The sequence below is a fragment of the Podarcis muralis genome, chromosome 8 (genome assembly GCF_964188315.1).
Source record: "Podarcis muralis chromosome 8, rPodMur119.hap1.1, whole genome shotgun sequence".
In the NCBI taxonomy this organism is placed as follows: domain Eukaryota; kingdom Metazoa; phylum Chordata; class Lepidosauria; order Squamata; family Lacertidae; genus Podarcis; species Podarcis muralis.
Genome location: NC_135662.1, coordinates 76,337,252 through 76,360,605, shown reverse-complemented (window position 1 = coordinate 76,360,605; position 23,354 = coordinate 76,337,252). Strand labels below are relative to the sequence as shown.

The 23,354-nt window shown below is 43.0% G+C and overlaps 1 protein-coding gene across 2 annotated transcripts in view; it reads right to left on the bottom strand.

Moving 5' to 3' along the window:
* Window positions 1–23,354, bottom strand: part of MYO10 (myosin X) — a 196,925-nt gene that overhangs the window by 84,254 nt on the left and 89,317 nt on the right. For both annotated transcript variants that reach the window (XM_028737963.2, XM_028737964.2), the window contains 2 exons: window positions 23,190–23,348; window positions 10,789–10,976 (listed from right to left, as the gene is read on the bottom strand). In XM_028737963.2, the coding sequence (XP_028593796.2) occupies window positions 10,789–10,976; window positions 23,190–23,348 (347 nt within the window). The remainder of the gene's footprint in view (window positions 1–10,788; window positions 10,977–23,189; window positions 23,349–23,354) is intronic.

Here is a 23,354-nt window from a genome sequence, read left to right as displayed (position 1 = left end):
CTTGACATCTGATGGGAGGGGTTCCACAGGATGGGCGCCACTACCGAGAAGGCCCTCTGCTTGGTTCCCTGTAGCTTCACTTCTCGCAGTGAGGGAACCGCCAGAAGGCCCTCAGCACTAGACCTCAGTGTCCGGGCTGGATGATGGGGGTGGATACGCTCCTTCAGGTATATTGGACTGAGGCAGTTTAGGGCTTTGAAGGTCAGCACCAACACTTTGAATTGTGCTTGGAAACGTACTGGGAGTCAATGCAGATCTCTCAGGACTGGTGTTATATGGTCTTGGGGCCACTCCCAGTCACCAGTCTAGCTGCCGCATTCTGGATTAATTGTAGTTTCCAAGTCACCTTCAAAGGTAGCCCCACGTAGAGCGCATTGCAGTAGTCCAAGCGGGAGATAACTAGAGCACGCACCACTCTGGCAACAGTCATCTCTTAGATAAAGGTAAAGGTAAAGGTACCCCTGCCCGTACGGGCCAGTCTTGACAGACTCTAGGGTTGTGCGCCCATCTCACTCTAGAGGCCGGGGGCCAGCGCTGTCCGGAGACACTTCCGGGTCACGTGGCCAGCGTGACATTGCTGCTCTGGCGAGCCAGAGCCGCACACGGAAACACTGTTTACCTTCCCGCTAGTAAGCGGTCCCTATTTATCTACTTGCACCCGGGGGTGCTTTCGAACTGCTAGGTTGGCAGGCGCTGGGACCGAGCAGTGGGAGCGCACCCCGCCACGGGGATTCAAACCGTTGACCTTTCGATCGGCAAGCCCTAGGCGCTGAGGCTTTTACCCACAGTGCCACCCGCGTCCCTCCCATCTCTTAGATACATGACATATAAATTATTATTTTTTTGGGAATTATCTTTGTAAATAAGTGGAAATATTGGATGCAGACCTGCCCCCCTCAAAATATATTATGATTATTTATATGTCATCTCTTAGATACATGACATATAAATAATCATAATATATTTTGAGGGGGGCAGATCTGCATCCAATATTTCCACTTATTTACAAAGATAATTCCCACTCAAACACTTCTGGATTAATGTGCTATGAGGGATCACACGCAAAATCTCGAAAGCTACATAATCTCAGACAGCGACATGCCCTTTCGACCAATGCCACCACATGCAATGCAACAAAAGCAGCACTCTCCAAACACACTTCGGTTCAATCTCTGGGCTCCGTATCTTGCACAACGGGGAAGAGATAAGGCCAACGAGTTCGCCAAATCCATCCTTTTATCTTGGTATGTCAAAATAAACCTCCCTGTGGAAAAAGTCTGACTCTTGTCCAAAGAGCAGTTTGCTTTATGTTCCTCTTAAGGCTGAAGAAAGAGTCTTTGAGGCTTTCAGGAGACTGTTTAAAGGCAACGATCCCATTATCAGATACATTTCACATTTTGGGCATAATCGCCTTGGACAAATCATTCCTTCCTGCCTTGTCCACTACAATCCTGGCAGCTTTTAAAGGGGGGGGGGGTTCTGTTTTTCTTTTAATCACATCCCATGCCCAATACTAGTGCAATAGTAATAATAATAATAATAATAATAATAATAATAATAATAATAATAATTTATTTATACCCCGCCCTTCCCAGTTCAGAAAACCGGGCTCAGGGCGGTTAACAACAAATTTAAAACACTTAATTGATGCAACGAAAAACAGCATAAAATACAGTATAAACGTGAATAACAATAAATTCAGAATTCAAAAATCAATTTAGGGGGAAAATCCATCCAATAAACATTAGATGATCACCAGGACTAGCTGGCTAAATTAGTCCTATTTGGGCCAGCGAGGAGACCAGGGGAGAATTAGCTGTGGGATACAGAGCGGGTAATCTTCATAAAAAGGGGAAGGGGAGGGAAGGAAGGGGAATAAAAGATCGGGCTAAGTTCAAATTGAAAGCCAGGCGGAATAGCTCTGTCTTACAGGCCCTGCAGAAGGAAGTTAAATCAGCATGTGCAGTTGCCAGGTTGCACCTATAGTCGCTAGTGGCAACCAGACTTTTAATTTTAGCAACCAGCGGGGAAAACAGTCGGCATACTCTGCCAGAGCAAGAAACCACTGGCGGAAAATAACTCTTTTTCAAAATGGCACCAGGCTGCATCTTCTGCTGGAATGTAGCCTGTGGGTTAGTAGCAGGCTGCTACCAACACAAACTTGCTGCCTGCAGCTCCTCCTCTCTCTACAAACCTCTCCGACTTTGTCAGGTAGCCAGTATAAAAGAAAAACCACTCTTTTTGCCTCTGTGAGTCAAGAAAGCAGAGCTTTGCAGGGTTGCTGGAAATCATGGTTGGTTTGCCAAGCTCCGCCAAAATTTGTAGACCCCCTACCTCAGCTTTTCTATTGCACTTTAGAAGATTCCTAAGCATCTCAAATATCCTACCTCAGTCGCCCTTACAACAACCCTGTAAGGGAGGCCAAGGCTGCAGATGGAGGCTGAAGTAGAGAGAATATTCACTTCGTGACAGAGGCGCTTTGGTTTAAGCCAGCAGCTGAGTCTCGCATTACAGTGGTACCTCGGGTTAAGTACTTAATTCGTTACGGAGGTCCGTTCTTAACCTGAAACTGTTCTTAACCTGAAGCACCACTTTAGCTAATGGGGCCTCCTGCTGCCGCCGAGCCGCCAGAACATTTTTTCTGTTCTTATCCTGAAGCAAAGTTATTTACCTGAAGCACTATTTCTGGGTTAGCGGAGTATGTAACCTGAAGCGTATGTAACCTGAAGCGTATGTAACCTGAGGTACCACTGTACTTATTGTCTCAGTAAAATATAGACCTATCTCGGAAGTCAAACGGAATCTGTTCTGGAAGTCTGTTCGACTTTCGAAAAGTTCAGAAACCAAGGTGCAGGTTCCGATTGGTTCCCATTTGTGCAGCTGCGCTGGAAACAATAGTGGAAGCCGCGCCGGACATTTGGCTTCCCCTCAAAATTTGAAAAGCGGAACACTCACTTTTGGTTTTCAATTGTTCAAGAGCAGAACATTCAACTCCCGAGGCGTTCAGGAGCTGAAATATGACTGTATTGGCTGTTTGAAGTTCACAGCAAATTATTATTATTAATAATAATAATAATAATAATAATAATAATAATAATAATAATAATAATAAATTTATTGTACCCCACCCATATGGCTTGGGTTGCCCCAGCCACTCTATGTGGCTTCCAACAAAATATAAAAGGACAAAACTAAACATCAAACATTAAACGCTTCCCTACACAGGGCTGCCTTCAGATGTCTACGAAAGGTTATATAATTGTTTAATGCTTCGACATCTGACGGGAGGGTGTTCCGCAGGGCAGGCGCCACTACGAAGAAGGCCCTGTGCCTGGTTCCCTGTAACCTCACTTCTTGCAGTGAGGGAACTGTCAGAAGGCCCTCAGTGCTGGATCTCAGTGTCCAGGCTGAGCGATGAGGCAGAGACGCTCCTTCAGGCACACAGGGGCAGTGACCCTCTGCACAAGTTGAAGAAAACATCTAGCAGTCGCCCAATAACCCATTGTATTTATACTGTCGCCAAACGTCACATAGAGAACTTGCTTGAGTCTGCACAAAACCCAAAGCAAAGCTGTAAACAATAAGGCAATCCGCTAGAGGGCACTTGCTTCCTTTTAGAAGCCATCCCCAAATCCAAATGTATCACTTTGCTTCTAGCGTTCATTACTTGCAGACAAGCAAGTTACAAGGCATACCATACTAATGTAGGTGCCGTTCACCTGACATCACATACGGTCATGGGAAAAAGAAAGTGCACCATCTTTGAATTCAATGGGTTAAATATGAAGACATAATAACAATCATCTGTTCCTTAGCAGGTCTTAATATTAGGTAAATACAACCCCAGTTGAATAGCAGCACATGACATATTACACCGTGTCATGATTTATTTAACAGAAATAAAGCCAAAATTGAGAAATCATGTGTGGAAAACACTCTTACTGCTTCCATATGATTAAGAGGCTAAGAAGCAGAAAGGCTATTCATTTCTTTTATATTAAAATTTTATTAAATTTTCAGTTATACAATTTAAAATACGCAATTTAACATCCCTGAAATTTCAATGACTTCCCTTCTTCTTTCCGTGGTTAATTTTGCATATCATAGATTCCTGCATATTTTACAAAAAACTAAACCATTCAATATTCCATTAATACATCCATCAAACCTTATTTATACTGCTGAATTTTTCTTAATGCTGCCAACGTTTTCAGCTGTACAAAATTTCCCCCCATATATTCAATAAACGTTTTCCAATCTTCTCTAAATGTATGTTCTTCTTGTTCTCTTATTCTATGTTAAGTCTGCAAGCTGCCCATATTCTGTCAGCTCAAGTTGCCATTCTTCTTTAGTTGGGACCTCGCTCACTTTCCATTTTGGGGCTAACAAAACACAGGCCGCAGTAGTAGCATACATAAATAACCCTTTTGCTGGTCTGGAGAATTCAGGTGCTCTTAGAGAAGTGATTGCTACTGCCCGTGAAACTGGGGAAGGGTTTTAAGGCCATCTCCAACCAATGTAAAGTCCATCATTCTACAGTGAGAAAAGTGGAAAACACTCGAGACAGTTGCCAATCTTCCCAGGAGTAGACAGCTCAGCAAATTCATGGCAATGCTCAGAGGAAATTGCAAAAAACACAGACCCAAGAGTTACATCTCATGCTCTACAGGCCTCAGTTAGCATGTTAAATGTTGAAGTTCATGACAGTACAATTAAGTCGGAACAAGTATGGTTTGTTTGGAAAGGGTTGCCAGGAGAAAGCCTCTTCTCTCTAAAAAGAATGTGGCAGCACGGCTTAGGTTTGCAAAGTTTGCATGTGAAAAAACCACAAGACTTCTGGAACAATGTCCTTTGGACAGATGAGACCCAAGTGGAGATGTTTGACACCTGGGAATTTCCGTCTGAGTTATGCCCAACAAAAAGGACTCTGGGTTTTTTGGAAAAGAACAGTGGTACCTCAGGTTACATATGCTTCAGGTTACATACACTTCAGGTTACAGACTCCGCTAACCCAGAAATAGTGCTTCAGGTTAAAAACTTTGCTTCAGGATGAGAACAGAAATTGTGCTCCAGCAGTGCGGCGGCAGCAGGAGGCCCTATTAGCTAAAGTGATGCTTCAGGTTAAGAACAGTTTCAGGTTAAGAATGGACCTCCAGAACAAATTCAGTACTTAACTGGAGGTACCACTGTACTTTTAAACAATTTTTAATTCATCATGAATTATTTCCCAAATACTCTTTTACCCTTTTACAGGTCCACCACATGAGATAGACCGTACCCTCAATTTCATTACATCTCCAACACATTTCTATGATTCTATGTCGAAGAACCAGGTACAGTGGTACCTCGCAAGACGAATGCCTCGCAAGACGGAAAACTCGCAAGACGAAAGGGTTTTTGGTTTTTTGAGTTGCTTCGCAAGACGATTTTCCCTATGGGCTTGCTTCGCAAGACAGAAACGTCTTGCAAGTTTGTTTCCTTTTTCTTAAAACCGTTAATACAGTTGTGACTTGACTTCGAGGAGCAACTCATAGCACGCGGTGTGGTAGCCTTTTTTGAGGTTTTTGAAGACTTTGGTGATTTTTGAAGCTTTTCCAAAACTTTTCCAAAACCGTGCTTCGCAAGACGAAAAAATCGCAAGGCGAAAAAACTCGCGGAATGAATTAATTTCGTCTTGCGAGGCACCACTGAAATGTTATTAATGCTGGATATTGATCGACCACAACAAACCTCTTTAACTCACCTATTTCAAACACACTTGTTAATCCAACACACACACACACACACACACACCAGCACTTGCTCAACATCAATTTCATCATAGCCTAAATTGGAGGTGTGAGTCACAAGAAAAAAACCACAAAGAAGAATCAAGGCAAGTCCAACATTTTACATTCCTAGGTTGACATCTTTTTTAAGCGACCCAGACAACTACGCACTTGGGATTTTTCCAGCCGGGCTGACAAGCTGCACAGAAATAGTAAGAGTCAATTCTATTAGCAACCTAAAGAGACTGGGATCTGTTTGACTGTAAGTTGGACAGCCAAGCATGCAACCCACCACGAAATAAGCCCTGTCATTTATTGCTGGACACAGATGAAGGGACGCTGATACAAGTCCTACTGTATTTGGAATGAAACGTGTCACCGATAGCATAACATAGCAGCTTTCAACAGCAGTCGCCAAAAAAGAAAAGAAAAAAGTGACTAATGCTGAAAGGATTTCCTGCTCTCTCTGTGATGAGAAACCGCATGGCGTTTGACAGTTCCAAAGATCTTGTCCCACACCCATGTGTTTTTGGCAATAGCCCATCTCACTCCTGGCTATGCCTGTTCACTGTAGAAACTTGTTTACTGTTAATTCGTTTGATTCGATTGTTTAAAAAAGACTTTTTCAGTACTGTGTCTGCAGATGGTTAGGTGCCTCATGTCCCAGATCATAAGATGGGTGGATAAATAGATGGATGAATGGATGGAGATGATAGATAGATAGATAGATAGATAGATAGATAGATAGATAGATAGATGATAGATAGATAGATGATAGATAGATAGATAGATAGATAGATAGATAGATAGATAGATAGATAGATGATAGATAGATAGATAGATGATGATAGATAGATGATAGATAGATAGATATAGATGATAGATAGATGATAGATAGATGATAGATAGATAGATGATAGATAGATAGATAGATAGATGATAGATAGATGATAGATAGATAGATGATAGATATAGATGATAGATAGATAGATAGATAGATGATAGATAGAGAGATAGAGATAGATATAGATAAATAGATGATTGATGATAGATAGATGATAGATAGATAGATGACAGATAGATGATAGATAGATAGATAGATAGATAGATAGATAGATAGATAGATAGATGATAGATAGATGATAGATAGATAGATGATAGATAGATAGATGATAGATATAGATGATAGATAGATGATAGATAGAGAGATAGATAGAGATAGATGATAGATATAGATAAATAGATGATTGATGATAGATAGATGATAGATAGATAGATGACAGATAGATAGATGATAGATAGATGATAGATAGATAGATAGATAGATAGATGATAGTAGATGATAGATAGATAGATGATAGATAGATGATAGATAGATGATAGATAGATAGATGATAGATAGATAGATAGATAGATAGATGATAGATAGATAGATAGATAGATAGATAGATAGATAGATGATGATAGATAGATAGATAGATAGATAAATTGATAGATAGATGATAGATATAGATAAATTGATAGATAGATGATAGATAGATAGATCCACAGTAGGTAGATGCCATGGGTACAGCTGGTGCCCTGGTCTAAACCACTGAGACTCTTGACCTTGCCAATCAGATGGTCGGCGGGTCGAATCCCCACGGCAGGGTAAGATCCCGTTGCTCTGTCCCAGCTCCTGCCAACCTAGCAGTTCGAAAGCACACCAGTGCAAGTAGATAAATAGGTACCGCTGTGGCAGGAAGGTAAACGACGTTTCCGTGTGCTCTGGCTTCTGTCACTGTATCTTGTTGTGCCAGAAGCAGTTTAGTCATGCTGGCTACGCGACCTGGAAATCTGTCTTTGAGCAAACGCCGGTTCCCTTGGCCTGAAAGCGAGATGAGCGCCACAACCCCGTAGTCGCCTTTGACAGGACTTAACCTTCCAGGGGTCCTTTTCCTTCACCTTTACCTAGATGTCATGGGCTGGACTGATGCAGAGGAATAGTGGGAAGAACCAGCTGAGGAACCACCAAGGGAGGAAATGTCAGAGCCCTGTGGTGGGACAATAAGTGGGCAGAGGGAGAAGACTGGGAGGAGGAGAGGGTGTCAGAAGCTGAAGCTATAACAGGGCTTAGTGAGCTGGGAGAGTCTGTGGCAGAGAGGAGTGCAGAATCAGAGGCAGAAGCAGGTGAGAGGGAGGAGGAAGGTCAAGAGGGAAAGATGAGTCTGGTTGGTGAAGGGGCACAGGTTTCCTTCCCTCATGCTGCAACAAGCTCCCCTCTCCCTGTCTCTCAGAACCAGAAGAGGGCTGAAACAAGTGGAGCAATGGCAGACTGCATGCAGGCACAGTCTTGGATCGCTTAGAAAAAGCCCCGGAGTGGGGACTAGGTGGGGACTTTCCATCTTGGCAAGTGATGTTCATGGAGTAGGACCACTGAGAATGAGCTGCTTTGCTCATTAGGCCTGACAGTCGACCAAGTCTGTGGAGGTTGTGCTTTTGCTAATACAGTGGTACCTCGGGTTACATACATTTCTGGTTACATATGGTTACATACAAACTCTGCTAACCCAGAAATATTACCTCGGGTTAAGAACTTTGCTTCAGGATGAGAACAGAAATCGTGCTCTGGCGGCGTAGCGGCAGCAGGAGGCCCCATTAGCTAAAGTGGTGCTTCAGGTTAAGAACAGTTTCAGGTTAAGAACGGACCTCCGGAACAAATTAAGTTCTTAACCCGAGGTACCACTGTAAAGAGTTAAGTCCAACTTTGAACTGTGTATTTACTGACCGGCACACTTCCTGTGACAGTATCATTAAAAAATGGATGTTTACCGTGACACAACATTGACCCAGTGTAGGGAAACAAGTGGCAGAAAGTCCAAGGGGATTTCTGGAAGTCCTGTGATTCCAGAACACTGCCTTAAGGTCTCTTCCTGCTTTAGATTTTGTTCTTGATTTTGCCCTGCCCATGCCAACTGGTGTAAGCCGAGAACAGAAGAGATGCATTTTAAGTGCTGCTTTCTTCAGCAAACTATATAAGGAAGCCAGAGACTGACAGTTCCCCAGTAGCTACTTCCTCGTATTTCACTGACAAAAACAGCAAATTAAGTGAGGGGGGCATACAATATTCAAATTCAAGCTTCAGTGTCCACACAAAGAGAGCAAAAATGTGTGTTAAAATTCTGTTAATGGTGGCACTGCAAAGAGCGATCTTTGAATGCGGTAGTCTGAGCTACCTCACTGCATGAACGAAACAGGCCTTTGGGGAAAGGCCTGGTCTCTGTGTTTCAAGCAGTACTCTGGAAATGGCTTGCCTTCTCTCTCGTCAAAGAGTGCTATTATCCAAAAAAAGAAGTGAAATTTATTGTAAAACCAGCTGAGGCCCAGCGAAACCTCAACAACTTCTATGAGATGAATGTGAGCTTTAGTAATATCTGACTAATCACAGCTCCCGGCATGCGTACCCACGAATACATGTTTATGACCCTCAGACATGTTAATTAATACACAAATTTCATACTAAGCGCTAAACTATCCATGAAGCATAATCATGTGGTTCAGCTCTTCCTGAGACTGTTTCCATTTCGGAGTTCACATGAAGAGATGGCATGATTCACTTCACCGGACCAAGCAAACAAAACTCCTCACACCTAGAAAATTAGCACATTAAGAAGAAAGCTGTGTGGCTAGCCTTTTGGCTAGCATGCTATATTTCCATGTGCAGGAAATTTGTTTGCATGTGGTATTTCCCAAGCATCCAGCCCCCTACCTGTAGTTATACAACACAGGAAAAGCTGTAACACATAACTGCATTAAATGTTCCCAATTCCTCCTTAGAAGTACTTTTCCAAAAAGAAATTTTGACATGTATAAAAGTGCAACTTTTCTGGGTGCTTCTAGGCTTAGCACATAGCTGCATAAGGTAAAGGTAAAGGGACCCCTGACCATTAGGTCCAGTCGTGGCTGACTCTGGGGTTGCGGCGCTCATCTCGATTTATTGGCCAAGGGAGCCGGCGTACAGCTTCCGGGTCATGCGGCCAACATGACTAAGCCACTTCTGGCGAACCAGAGCAGCGCACAGAAACACCGTTTACCTTCCCACCAGAGTGGTACCTATTTATCTACTTGCACTAGTGTGCTTTCGAACTGCTAGGTTGGCAGGAGTAGGGACTGAGCAACGGGAGCTCACCCCTTCGCAGGGATTCGAACCGCCAACCTTCTATCGGCAAGCCCTAGGCTCTGTGGTTTAACCCACAGCGCCACCCGCGTCCCACATAGCTGCATATGCTATCATATAATATTATTGTTACTGGCATTACAAACAAGTAAGAACAGTAATTCTCTGTCTAGCTGGCAGAATGGTATCCTGGCAGCTACTTGCTTGAACTAAAGGTACTAATCCCACCTTTCATGTCTCCAAAAGTACAATAAATGCGCGGTGCAACATCAGCACCAATCAGCAAAGTCACGGAATGGCACCCCCCCAAAAAAACCCAATGAACATCAGGGCCAATGTTGGAAACTATTTTATCCTCATTAAAGGAAAGCACAGTTGCGTTAAACAACAGACAAAACAACCAAGCTCCATTAAACAGATTAAACCAGCCAACATGTCCAGGAGTTTTCATTATAGTTGCTGTCATTATTTATGGGCTTCCTGAAGATCTTTTTTTGATGGTTTGTGTTTATTCAAGACTCCTGGTGACAAATTAATTCTCTGCGCAGCAAGGCAACAATCCAGTGGAAAAAAATTCAGTGTTCAGAGTGAGACGAGGTCCAAGCGAACAGGCCAGAGCGTGTGGAGTGCCGATATATGTGTTTATTAAATGACCACAGGACAGATATTTAGCCAGGAAGGCTTTGTCATTTAAGAAGCCATTTAGATCATGCAGCAAAGCTACGTCTCCACAAATCTCATGATTAATGGAGTCCTAGGGGAAAGAATTAAGAGTACCCCCTGTCCTTTCTCTCCGTATTCAAGCAACTGGTGTGATCCCATACGCATCTAAGATTCAGCAACAATTAAAGAGTATTTCGGTACCTGATGAGAACACACTGGTTGTCATGACGCTTCCATAGGCAGCGGTAGCACTCGTTGGCAACAGCAAATATATGAGGCGAAATCTCTCCCAAGTGGTGCCGGCTATAATGCTCCACCGTGGCGCGGTCGTAGAGGCCCGGAATGGTCTTGTAGGGGTTTACGGAGGCAACTATGGAACCAATATAAGTCTGGAAAAAAGAAAAACATAGGATTCTGGGATAAGGTGTACATGCGATTACAAGACACTTGAGTTCATTATTTAACCTTTAATATGGCACAGCAAGTTTTAGCACCGCAATGTCCAGAACTGCAAGGAAAAGGAAAAGAATGGAAACAACCCATTCTGTAACCAAAGGAAACAGTTGCACAGTACTGCGCTTGCTAAGGCTATAAAATGCACATTTTAAGACTTAGGACATAATCTACTTGGAAGGCCTACAATAACAAGCCTTATTAGTTACTTTATTAATTGCCAGGGCACAAGTCTCTCTCCTCACCACCATACTTCCACCCACAACAGTAACTGGTCAAAGATGTTTTGTTTGATCTATTAAAATATGACAAGATGCCCTTCATTAAGTAGATAAAATCAAGGATTAAATAGAATTGTATCCAAGGTAAAACCAACCAACAGAAGTGTGTAAATAGGCTATACAGTTAAAAGGTTCATATAAATATAAATACATATTTATATGTATATATTGCCATTTTGCAGTATTTCTTGCAGTAAATTTTGTGCTCGCCACCTATGCAGCTACAGCAAAATCTGAAACTCTGAATGTAACAACTTTTTATAGGTTAGGTGCAGGGAAAATGGTTTAGACTAAGATCAGAATTGGCCAAACCATCTCACGATGGTTCACTGCATTTTCTCCTGGGTTTGGTATAAATACCATTCGAGAAGTGCATGTTCTCAGCCAGTGAAACTCCACAGATACCAACCCGTTGGTTTAAAAGGTTCATCTAGCAGAGAATGAGAATGCCTAGTTAGGAATGTCAATGCAAAAAGAGGGAGAGAGAGATTCTGCGAGTCATGGAAGTTTTTGTGCAACGAAGAGAGGAAGAAAATAAAGATGAGTGGGTTGGTTCCATATCTTCATTGGGGATTAAGGGACCAATCCTATAGCAAGATCTGCAGGGATGAACGCTGCTGGAATCCAGAGGATCTCCAGTGGAGCCAAGCGGTCCCTGATGCAGTTGGGCTTTGCCAGCACAACTCCCCATGCTCAGCTCCGCTGGAAATATGATGGCATAATTCCCCAATCCCAGCTTTGCTTGGACCCAGCTGGCAAAGCCAAGCCAAGCCTTGGAGATCTGAAACCAGTGTAAACCCTTAAAAAGGGGGTCATTTCAGAGGTGTGTCAAAGGCAGGACTGGGAGGGGGAGAGATGCTAAACCCGTTCAGCTTGGTGACATAACCTGGCAACAAAACATAAATTTAACTAGCAGCAAAGAGCAGTTTAACTCAAAAACTATTTTTAAAGGCTTGTTTATCCTCTGCCAGGCTTAGGCTGGTTCAGCCAGGAGTAACTCTTGATGCTGCACAGAATTTGAATCTGGTGTAATTTACCATCTGGAGGTGCAGGCCTGAGGAGCCTCGGATCTGGACCGTTTCCACACACTAGCAACACGTCCTGCAGAATTCTATCCGTGATATTTTATCTGTACAATCGGAATTAATTTCAGGAACCAAAAAGTGCTTTTGAGCCAGGTAAAGGTAAAGGGACCCCTGACCATTAGCTCCAGTCGTGACCGACTCTGGGGTTGCAGCGCTCATCTCGCTTTATTGGCCGAGGGAGCCGGGCGTACAGCTTCCGGGTCATGTGGCCAGCATGACTAAGCCTCTTCTGGTGAACCAGAGCAGCGCACGGAAACGCCTTACCTTCCCGCCAGAGCGGTACCTATTTATCTACTTGCACTTTGACGTGCTTTCGAACTGCTAGGTTGGCAGGGGCAGGGACAGAGCAACGGGAGCTCACCCCGTCGCGGGGATTCGAACCGCCAACCTTCTGATCGGCAAGTCCTAGGCTCTGTGGTTTAACCCACAGCGCCACCCGCGTACTGCTTTCGAGCCAACTGGTCCCCAAGTGGCAACTAGGCCATTCCGTTTTGGCGACTGCAACCCTGGTTTAAGGAGCCATATATCTGAGTTTCTAACACTGATCTGATGCTCAAAAAAACAGAACACGAAAGTGACAAGAGTGTTCTGCTATCAAGTAATCAGGCATACTGCTTCCCAAGGTTCTAATAAAGGTAAAGGTACCCCTGCCCGTACGGGCCAGTCGTGTCCGACTCTAGGGTTGTGCGCCCATCTCACTTAAGAGGCCGGGGGCCTGCGCTGTCCGGAGACACTTCCGGGTCACGTGGCCAGCGTGACATTGCTGCTCTGGCAAGCCAGAGCCGCACACGGAAACGCCGTTTACCTTCCCGCTATAAAGCGGTCCCTATTTATCTACTTGCACCCGGGGGTGCTTTCGAACTGCTAGGTTGGCAGGCGCTGGGACCGAACGACGGGAGCGCACCCCGCCGCGGGGATTCGAACCGCCGACCATGCGATCGGCAAGCCCTAGGCGCTGAGGTTTTACCCACAGCGCCACCCACGTTCCTAAGGTTCTAATAGCCATTAACAAAACAACTTTGAAAATCAGAAATATATGAGCTCAAATAGAAAATGAAATTAAAGCAATCACTGGATACAAATGGTGTTTGGACTCCTGAACCATTCTCTTCAGCTATGAAAAAGATGTTCAGAACTAGCTCTTAAGGATGTAGGATTTGGCTTACAGGGTCAAAGTTCCTGATACTATAAGAACCAGGAAACACAGGCTACAAAATTACGTACTGATACAGAAGTGGACCTTGTTCACTCAGCATTAGAACGATAAGGTACAGGATGCCACCCAGCCATATTACGTACTAGGAATAACCTGAGAGCCACCTTCTCTTCTCTTTCTCTCTTTTAACTTATATGGATAACTGAATTCTGTTCTCCCTGGTTGTACCTTGTGTTGAAATTTGTCCAAGCGAGCAATTCCGAATATCTTATCCTTGCTACAGCCACCATTATTTTGTTAATGGGAAATCTGGAGCGCCGTAGATTAAAAAAAGCATTATAGAAAAAACATATAAACTTCTATTTGGTGGCTCCTGTACATTAGGTCACACCTCCTTCTCTCGCTTGCCATTCTGCCCTGTTATCATAAAGCTCATTACGTTTTTCTTTGTTTCCTTTGTTCTGTGAGCCAAGCGGGCCGACAAACTGAGCACAAGTCCGCACAAAAGAAGAAAGGAGGAGGCCCTGCAGTTTGCCCTGCCCGTTCCCCCCCCCTTTAAATCCCGAAGAGAGTCGTAATTAATGGTCGCATGCATGCTAGCAAGCTTGATTTACTGAAACCACGGTCAGGACGGTCTGCATTTCAGCCCGTCTCGTGCTAATTTGTAAGGGACTGGATCCAGCTCTCTTCCTAAATTACAAGTTAAATGTTTAGAGGCCAAAACGTCTTTCTTAAAAGCCTTAGTTTAACATGTCACTGTGATTATATGTTTCCAGAAGCTACTGCCCAGTCAGTTTCTCTTACAGAACCGCCAAACCCTGTAATCATGTTTTATGTTCACACAAGAGCTCAGATGCCTCACAATGCAATGTAGCGCGCACAACATATTCAAACGCTCCCTCTAAAGCGCAAACACAAGTTTCTTTGCTCAAGAAGAATGCGTTTTCTTTTCCACCATCTGATCCGGCAGCTGGTTGCAGAATAAATGCTTCAGGAGAAGTACGTGAAACTAGAGAGAACTTCTCACGTACAAAGCCAAAACCCAAGTTTCTTCTTTTTAAAAATTTTATTTATGCAATTCACTAGTTTTACAATCATTTTAACATTTCAAAACTTGACTTCCTTCCCCCTCTTTCTGCGGTTCCTTAAATCTATTTTTAATATCTTCTGCATATCCAAATGAACTTAATTTGCTCATTTATTCATCTACTTCAAATATATACTCTTATAAAACTGCAGCAAAACCCAGTTTTCATTCATGCCAGCAAGAGAGAAGGAAATTCGTGTAGTCCTCTGTTCACCTCAGTGCAAAGGCAGGATAGATTGCAAGAAGATAACAATTAATCATACATCCGAGAGCCCTGCCGGGGGAAATAGCTGGATCTTTAAAATGATTAAGAGATTAAAGAAACAAAACTATTTGTGCCTTTCCACATACTTCCAAGACATAAAGGGATGCTTGCCCCAAAATTTAACTAGTGAAGAAGGTTTTACTGATATGATTAAAGAAGGTTTAAATATGTACAGCACTGATTACAGGGCCTTCTCAGTAGTGGCACCCACCCTGTGAAACGCCCTCTCATCAGTTGTCAAGGGGATAAGTAACTATATAACCTTTAGAAGGCATATGAAGGCAGCCCTTTATAGGGAAGCTTTTAATGTGCAATGTTTTATTATGGTTTTATGTATGTTGGAAGCCGCCCATAGTGGTTGGGATACAAATAAAATTGTTGTTGTTGCTGTTGTTGTTGTTGTTGTCAAGAAATAGCTTTATGGCAGGTCCATTCTGAGGAAAAATACTGTAAGTGAGGGAGAAAAAACAACCCAACTCATCTTAAAGAGGACCGCCAGAACTGACTTTTGTCATAGATTTCACAAGATCTACTCAACTCTCTTTCCTCTTGGTTAGCAACTAGGGGCCAGTTGGTATTCCTCAGGGGGTCAGGCCTGGCTGCAGAGACTCCAGCTGGTGGCCCCCCCAATGTAACAACAAAATGTATTGCTTTTTATTGGACTCATTCTGGCTCACTGCTACGCCACAACTTTACTGAGTGGCACCCGTTTTCCGATTCAGTGCGTTATGATGTAGATTGGAGAATATGTTTGGGGGAAACTGGAGGGTGCAAGGCTCTATTCTGAAGCAGCAAGTTCCCTCACTGCCCCCCCCCCCACTCTCTGACTTTATTCCGTTAGGAAAAAACATGGCAAAGTTCTCGGTTCGTCGCTGGGAAAAGCTAAACAAAAGAAAGCTGAAGACTATTAAATAAGCGACAAAAACAAGGCTACTGATTGAAATTAGAATTCTCCATACCAGAACCATCTGCTTTCCAGACACTTGGTTATCATCCACAGAGCAAAAAAAGGTGTTTGCATTTGCAAAATTACTTCAGTCTCCAGGAAAATTAAATCATCACCCAGAAGGAAGCCTTGTAGCAGCAATTTCCTATCTGCACCTCAACATCATCAAGGGTCAATATAGAAGCATAACACTTCCCATCACTTAACCATGGTTGCAGGCTTCAACTTTGGTGGCTATTTGTGCATTATTGAAAAAATCTCCCCCAAAAGAAGGCACAGATTTGCGCAACATCTTCATGTGTGAATTTATATACTCTGCTACTACCTACAAACCCACCCAGTGAAAAAGTTGGCATTATGATAATTCTCTTGTTAATCATGCTGTTCTAAACGTGCATTTTATATTTGACTTCCTTCAGTAACATTTTCATTTGAAATGTTTAGGGTTTTTTGCAACCCAGCCAGATGGGCGGGGTATAAACAAAACAAAAACTATTATTATTATTAACTTTGCTGCATTAAATGTGCATTCTGTTGTTGACTTCACTTGCAATGTTTCATTCTGAAATCTTTAAAGATAATATTTTAGTTTCCTGTTATTTCTGTTGCTTTGAATGGACACTTGACTTTCTACAGCAATGCTTTACTCTGGATTGTTTTATTTGATGTTTTAATATGCTGTGAACTGCTCTGAGATCTTTTCTTAAGAATATAGAGTGGTATAGAATTGAAATGAATAATAATAATAATATGCATAGATGTGAATTTATTTATAATGAGTGCAATTTAAAAAGAAACACAATACATCGCACCACACTGGAGAAGACTACTGGTGTTTACATTGTGCACTGTGTTGCAAGTTGCCTTGTGCAGCTTGGAGGAAGCGCAAGGCACAAGGTAAGCAAATAAATAAATCCAAATTATTATTTATTCCAACTGTCTCACGGCTGGAAAAAAAAGCTTCTGTTCCTAATAGCCAAAACACGTTTAGAACGTGGAAAAGAGGTTGGAGCAGTCACTGCAAAGGTGATTGGAAGGGGTGGAGGGACAAGGCAGGAATATTACATAACTGGGGGGAAATTGGCCAGGGATACACAATTATTACCCCTTCTGGGAAAAGTCAAGCAAGTTGCAAATAATTACTTGTTGGAGGGTGGGGAGAGAACCTCCTTTCGGCATGGCACTATTACACAAAGTTCTTTATTATTCACATGGGCCTTGGGAACAGACTTCATTTCTATTTCATAAATGAGCCAACTATAAAAAGGTTGCTTAATGTTCCTTTCATATAATCATCCTTTGAAAAGTAACATGGAACTGCTATAGGGCGGAAAGGAACTCAACAGTTACAGGGCTTAAGGCACGCTTCATACAAAACCGGGGTGCCACCTGGCTTTCTGAGATGGGGGAGCAGTATGGCACCCCATTCCTCTTGGGCTTGCTGACCAGAAGGTTGGTGGTTCGAATCCCCGCGACAGAATGAGCTCCCGTTGCTCTGTCCAGCTCCTGCCAACCTAGCAGTTCGAAAGCACACCAGTGCAAGTAGATAAATAGGTATCGCTGTGGTGGGAAGGTAAATGGCATTTCTGTGCGCTCTGGCTTCCGTCACAGTGTTCCGTTGCGCCAGAAGTGGTTTAGTCATGCTACATGACCCGGAAAGCTGTCTGTGGACAAATGCCGGCTCCCTCAGGCCTGGAAGCAAGATAAGCGCCACAACCCCATAGTTGCCTTTTACTGGACTTATCCGCTCAGGGGTCCTTTACCTTTTTTTACACTTACATGCTTTCCCCAACTCAGAAAGTGATCTGCATGTTAGACTTTGTCTTTATTTTACAACACCGGTTTGTTTTTGTATTTTAAAACTGTAATCTGCCTTGGGTGACTGGGTGGAAATACAAGCAATAAATGGGTAAATAATGACACAATCCTTATTTTAACTATTTAAACCAGTTTCTGGTGCTGGGCAACCTTTGGCCCTCCAGATGTTTCTGGATTATAACTTTGATCATCCTTGGCCATTGGCCATGCTGGTTTTGGCTGATGTGTGTTGGATTCGTACAACACCTGGAGGACCAAAGATTCTCCAGACTTGCTCTAGATGGATAGATTTGGTTACGCATGCTTGCGTATGGAATAATAATCATCGTTTCAATCTGAGTTGCAGACATCCACAAGGGCAAATAATATGCTGTAATTCCATTTTAAGGACTCATCTACAAATGCGTATTACAGAGCTTTGTAACAGATTTCCACCCTTGACACCATATACCACTACTGGGAAATTTCCAGTGCTGGCAAAAAGCTATCTTGAAATGTTATGGGCCACCTCTTTCTGGTTTTGCTCCTAGACCAGATACATGACAACCACTTTTTGGAAATGTTTGCGGAGCCAGTATGGAGAACATCAGTACTCTGTAAAAAACAAAACAACACACATACACACAACTCAGCAAATTAGGGAAACAGACCTAGTGGCCTGAATTCCTTAAGCATTTCTGGCATCTGGCAAGAATTCAAGAAAGAGCAAAAACAATTCATTGTTTCATTGATCATTACTGTGCAGCCATTAGCTCCCTGAGGGTTCTCTTCCAAATAAAGCTAGACAGAAAAGTATGCTATAATTAGATGGATCAAGTGTTATTAGGAGAGCTTACTGAACCAAAACGAAGAAATAAAGCAAACGGGAGACCCAATTAAATCTGACAAAAACTATTCAGTACACTATTCAAACGTTGCAAGGCTAATTTGAGTCCCATTCCTGCTTCCGAGATATCAAAGAAGCCAACAGGAATACAGTCCCCCTCTGCCTTGAATTTGTAAATAAAAACCGTGAGTGACTAGCAAAGTATCAACAGAACAGCAGGAATGTGCAGGGAAACATGGACATAATAAGCCTGGGATTTCGGCTAAGTAGGCTAGTGAGCATCACCTCTCATAGGCACTCCCCTGTTTTTATCTGACACTGCCTGCCATTTGCCCCTTCCCAACAATTTATGAGTCAAAGCAAGTTGCCTAGGGGGAAAACAATGGTTTCATTCCAAAATATTAGCATTTCTTATTGATGCAGAACTGGCCCAAGGCCAGAGCTAATGTAATATGATCAGACAGATCCTTAAACCTCTTGGTTGCTTGGCAACTTGTTGATTCAGCTGACTCTGTCAGGTGTACAGGAAAGACAGGTATGAGAAGGGGAACGGGATTGGTTTGTTGCCTGGTGATGTCACGAAGATGCTGAATACGGAATAGCCTTACAAGCCTTTCTTTGGTACTCTCCTCACTGTGTGAATTGAGAAAAAACACGAAACTAGAAGCAGAAACACAAAACAACAACTCCTAGGGAATGAATGTCAGGTAAGTGTAATAAAAGGTTGTGCTGGTTGTAAAAAACAACAACCCAAAAGCCTTTCTACTGGGAATTATAGGGATAGGTAAAGGTAAAGGGACCCCTGACCATTAGGTCCAGTCGTGACCGACTCTGGGGTTGCGTGCTCATCTCGCTCTATAGGCCGAGGGAGCCGGCGTACAGCTTCCAGGTCATGTGGTCAGCATGACTGAGCCGCTTCTGGCGAACCAGAGCAGCACAAGGAAACGCCGTTTACCTTCCCACCAGAGCGGTACCTATTTATCTACTTGCACTTTAACATGCTTTCGAACTACTAGGTTGGCAGGAGCAGGGACCGAGCAACAGGAGCTCACCCCGTAGCGGGGATTCGAACCGCCAACCTTCTGATCGGCAAGTCCTAGACTCTGTGATTTAACCCACAGCGCCACCTGCGTCCCTTAGGCATAGAACTACCTAAATTGTATAGAAATTTACTCATGTACGCGACTACAGCAGCAAGAATTGACTTGCCCAAAAATGGAAAGAAGAAGAAGTCCCAGCAAAGGAAGAATGGATACAAAAAATTATAGAATACACAGAAATGGAGAAACTGACCGGAAGAATAAGAAATCAAGATAACAAACTTTTTACAAAAGAATGGAAATGGTTTATTGAATATTTACAGATAAATTGTAAACAGATAAAAACACTGGCAGGATTATTGTAATAACCTGCAGCTATATAAGAGTATATTTAGAAAGAAGATGAATAAATGAGCAAATTAATTTGGATATGCAGAAGATATTAAAAATAAATTTAAGGAACTGCAGAAAGAGAGGGAAGTCAAGTTTTAAAATGCCAAAATGAATGTCAAATCATTGAAATGTATATATCTAAAAAGTATGAGTGTGTGTGTGTGTGTGTGTGTGTGTGTGTGTATATATATATATATATATATATATATATATATATATATATATATTATAATAACTTTGCTGGATCACACCAAAGACCTATCTAGGCCAGCATTTTGTCTCCCAACCAGATGACTGTGGAAAGAGCATGAATATGAATCATTATCATGTGCTTTTAGCGATCCCATGAAGAGAGCCCACATCAAATAAAGATCTGGCTATTTCTCAGCACAACTTTTTTAAAAAAAAAAAACTGCTTGCGCTTCAATGGAAAATGTGTTAAAACGGGCACATTTTAAGCACTGAATCAAAGAGGACTCATGAGTGAGTTTACACGTTTAATGGTTTTATTTTTAGCTCTCTCTTACCGTTTTTTAAAATCGTTCCCTTTCATTCTGTTTTGACCTCCTTTCAACTCACATCTGCCAGAAACAGTTGAGTGTCGGGAGGCGAATCCAGTGAGAGCCAACTCCCAACACCGTAATTTGAATGCCCTTTCCTTTAGCTGCATCACATATGTACTTATGTGGCTTTAGGACCTCTTCCCAAAAAGTTTCCGCGTAAGCTCAAACTGTCCCAGGGAAGGATCGTCTCAACAGTGCTTAGCGACATGCCCCACAGTTGATAATGCAAGTCACACAACCATCATATACCACTGGCTTGTCTAATTTTGGAGCTGGGCTTTGGATGGCCCAAAATTACAGCCTTTAACCGGCCATTTTACTATGTGCACATTCCTTGCTTTGCTTGAGATGAAGTCTGGTCTGGTCACGTTTTTCAACATGGGCACCATCAGATTATGTTGAAATTTAGCATTTCGGTGCAGGCTGTGGCAGCCCAGCTTAAAGGATACCATTCAAATGTATGCACTGATTGAAATGTCCTAACCTGGGGTGTCCCTGTGAAATCGTATTTGCCAATACACTTAAAGCAGGGCTCAAAAAAAACACCCGTAAGGTCGCCCAGGTTCAGCCTGTTAAAATTCAAGTTAAGATTCCCTTGTTACTCTCAAACCAAGGCCCCCTTTAAAGGTACTATACATTTAAAGCAGTGTCATAGCACTTTAAACAATCACGGCTTCCCCCAAAGAACCCTGGAAGCTGTAGTTTGTTAAAGGCATTGAGAGTAGTTAAAGGTAAAGGGACCCCTGACCATTAGGTCCAGTCGTGGCCGACTCTGGGGTTGCGGCGCTCATCTCGCTTTATTGGCCGAGGGAGCCGGCGTTTGTCTGCAGACAGCTTCCATGTCATGCGGCCAGCATGACTAAGCCGCTTCTGGCGAACCAGAGCAGCGCACGGAAACGCTGTTTACCTTCCCGCTGGAGTGGTACCTATTTATCTACTTGCACTGGTGTGTTTCGAACTGCTAGGTTGGCAGGAGCAGGGACCGAGCAACGGGAGCTCACCCCGTCGCGGGGATTCGAACCGCAGACCTTCTGATCGGCAAGTCCTAGGCTCTGTGTTTTAACCCATAGCGCCACCCGCATCCCTAGCGCCAGGAGACTGCATTTTTGACCGTAAGAGCTGTTCGACGGTGGAAGAGACTTGCTCAGAAGGTGGTGGACTCTTCTTCCTTGGAGGTTTTTAAGCAAAGGTTGGACGGCCATCTACCATGGATGCTGTAGCAGAGATTCCTGCATTGCAGGTAAATTGTACTAGATGACTCTAGGGGTCCCTTTCAACCCTACAATTCTGTGATAATTCTTCACACAGAGTTACAGTTTTCCAGAGTTCCCTGAGAAGAGGGACTTCACTGGTAAACTGAGAAATGTAGGGGGGGGGATCTCTTCCAGTTCTTTAGAGATAATGTAAAACGCAAACCATCAAAACCGACATTTAGAGACCTCCGCGTTCTCCACAGGTTTAAAACATCTGAGTCAAAAAAGCACCTCTAAAAATGGCCGTGAACCACAAATCCTGTTGACCACTTCCTGCAGAGCCTTACGGAACCTCTCCCTGTTATTTTACTAATTCACCCGCAAAACATCTATCTATCCATCCCTTCATCTCTTGACATTCCTCCCACTTAACCTTTGTTTCATTCATTCTCTTGACAGAGCAATCTAATACACCTCTGCAGTCCTTCTGCTTTTGTTAATTCTACAGAGCCTGGCTTTCCACATTTTCAACTCCTGTATTTTCAGCTCCTGCTCCTGTATTTCCCCTTCCTAAATCGTTGTGGCCGAGTTCTAATAGTTCAATGTCAGAACTTCCCCATGGCAATTTTTATTAACCACAGTTGACTCAATATGGAGTTAGGCCATTACGTCCAAATGTTTCTGGCTGTTTCCTAGCTCTCATCCATGGTATCTCAAGATTTCCACTGCTTCGTTTAATCTGAATTAATCTTCATTTAATGGGTGCTCCCTTTAATCTCAAGCTCTCCTGGCCTGAGGAAGTGGCTTGAGGGTAGGATATCCTCAAGTCCCTTTTTATTTTTAAAATAATTTTGAATACTCATTTAAACAACCGTAAAATATCAAAAACTTCCCTTCTTCTCTTTCCATGGTTCGTTTTGCATAACATAAATCCCTGCATATTTTATATAAGCTAAACCATTCAGTATTCCATTGTTGCATCCATCAAAACTAATTGACACTGTTGAATTTATCTTAATGCTGCCAACGTTTTCACTCAAGTCCCTAAGTACTCAAGGATACAGTCGTACCGAACACCCTGAAACTCAGACGTTTTGGCTCCTGAATGCAGCAAACCTGGAAGTGATTATTCCGGTTTGCAAGTGTTCTTTTGGAACCCAAATGTCTGACGGGGCTTCTGGGGCTTCTGATTGGCTGCAGGACCTTCCTGCAGCCAATCTGAAGCCGCAATTTGGTTTTCGAACCAAATTGGAAGGGATGTCTGGAACGGATTCTGTTCAACTTCCAAGGTACGACTGTATTTATATATCACACTGAACACCCCACTTCTTGCACACACATCTTTAGGGGGCAGCAGGTCTAACTTTCTGCAGCAATAGTGCCAGCATCTCTCGCTTTAGGGGAACTTTCAAATCCAAAGAAAATATATCCAACCATGCAAAACAGCAATTTCCTGCTCAAAATATTTCCCTCAGCCCCCTCCAAAATGAACTTACATAAATTTTGTTTTGTTGATATCGCTGGAATAGATTGTACATGATGGCCCCTTCATGGAGGTCTATCAGTGCGGCCATGTCTTCCAGACCTTCTGAGCTTGTAGGCTGCATAGCTGTGACTTTTTGGCGTGTGATTGACCTCTGTTTATACGTGTATACCTGAAA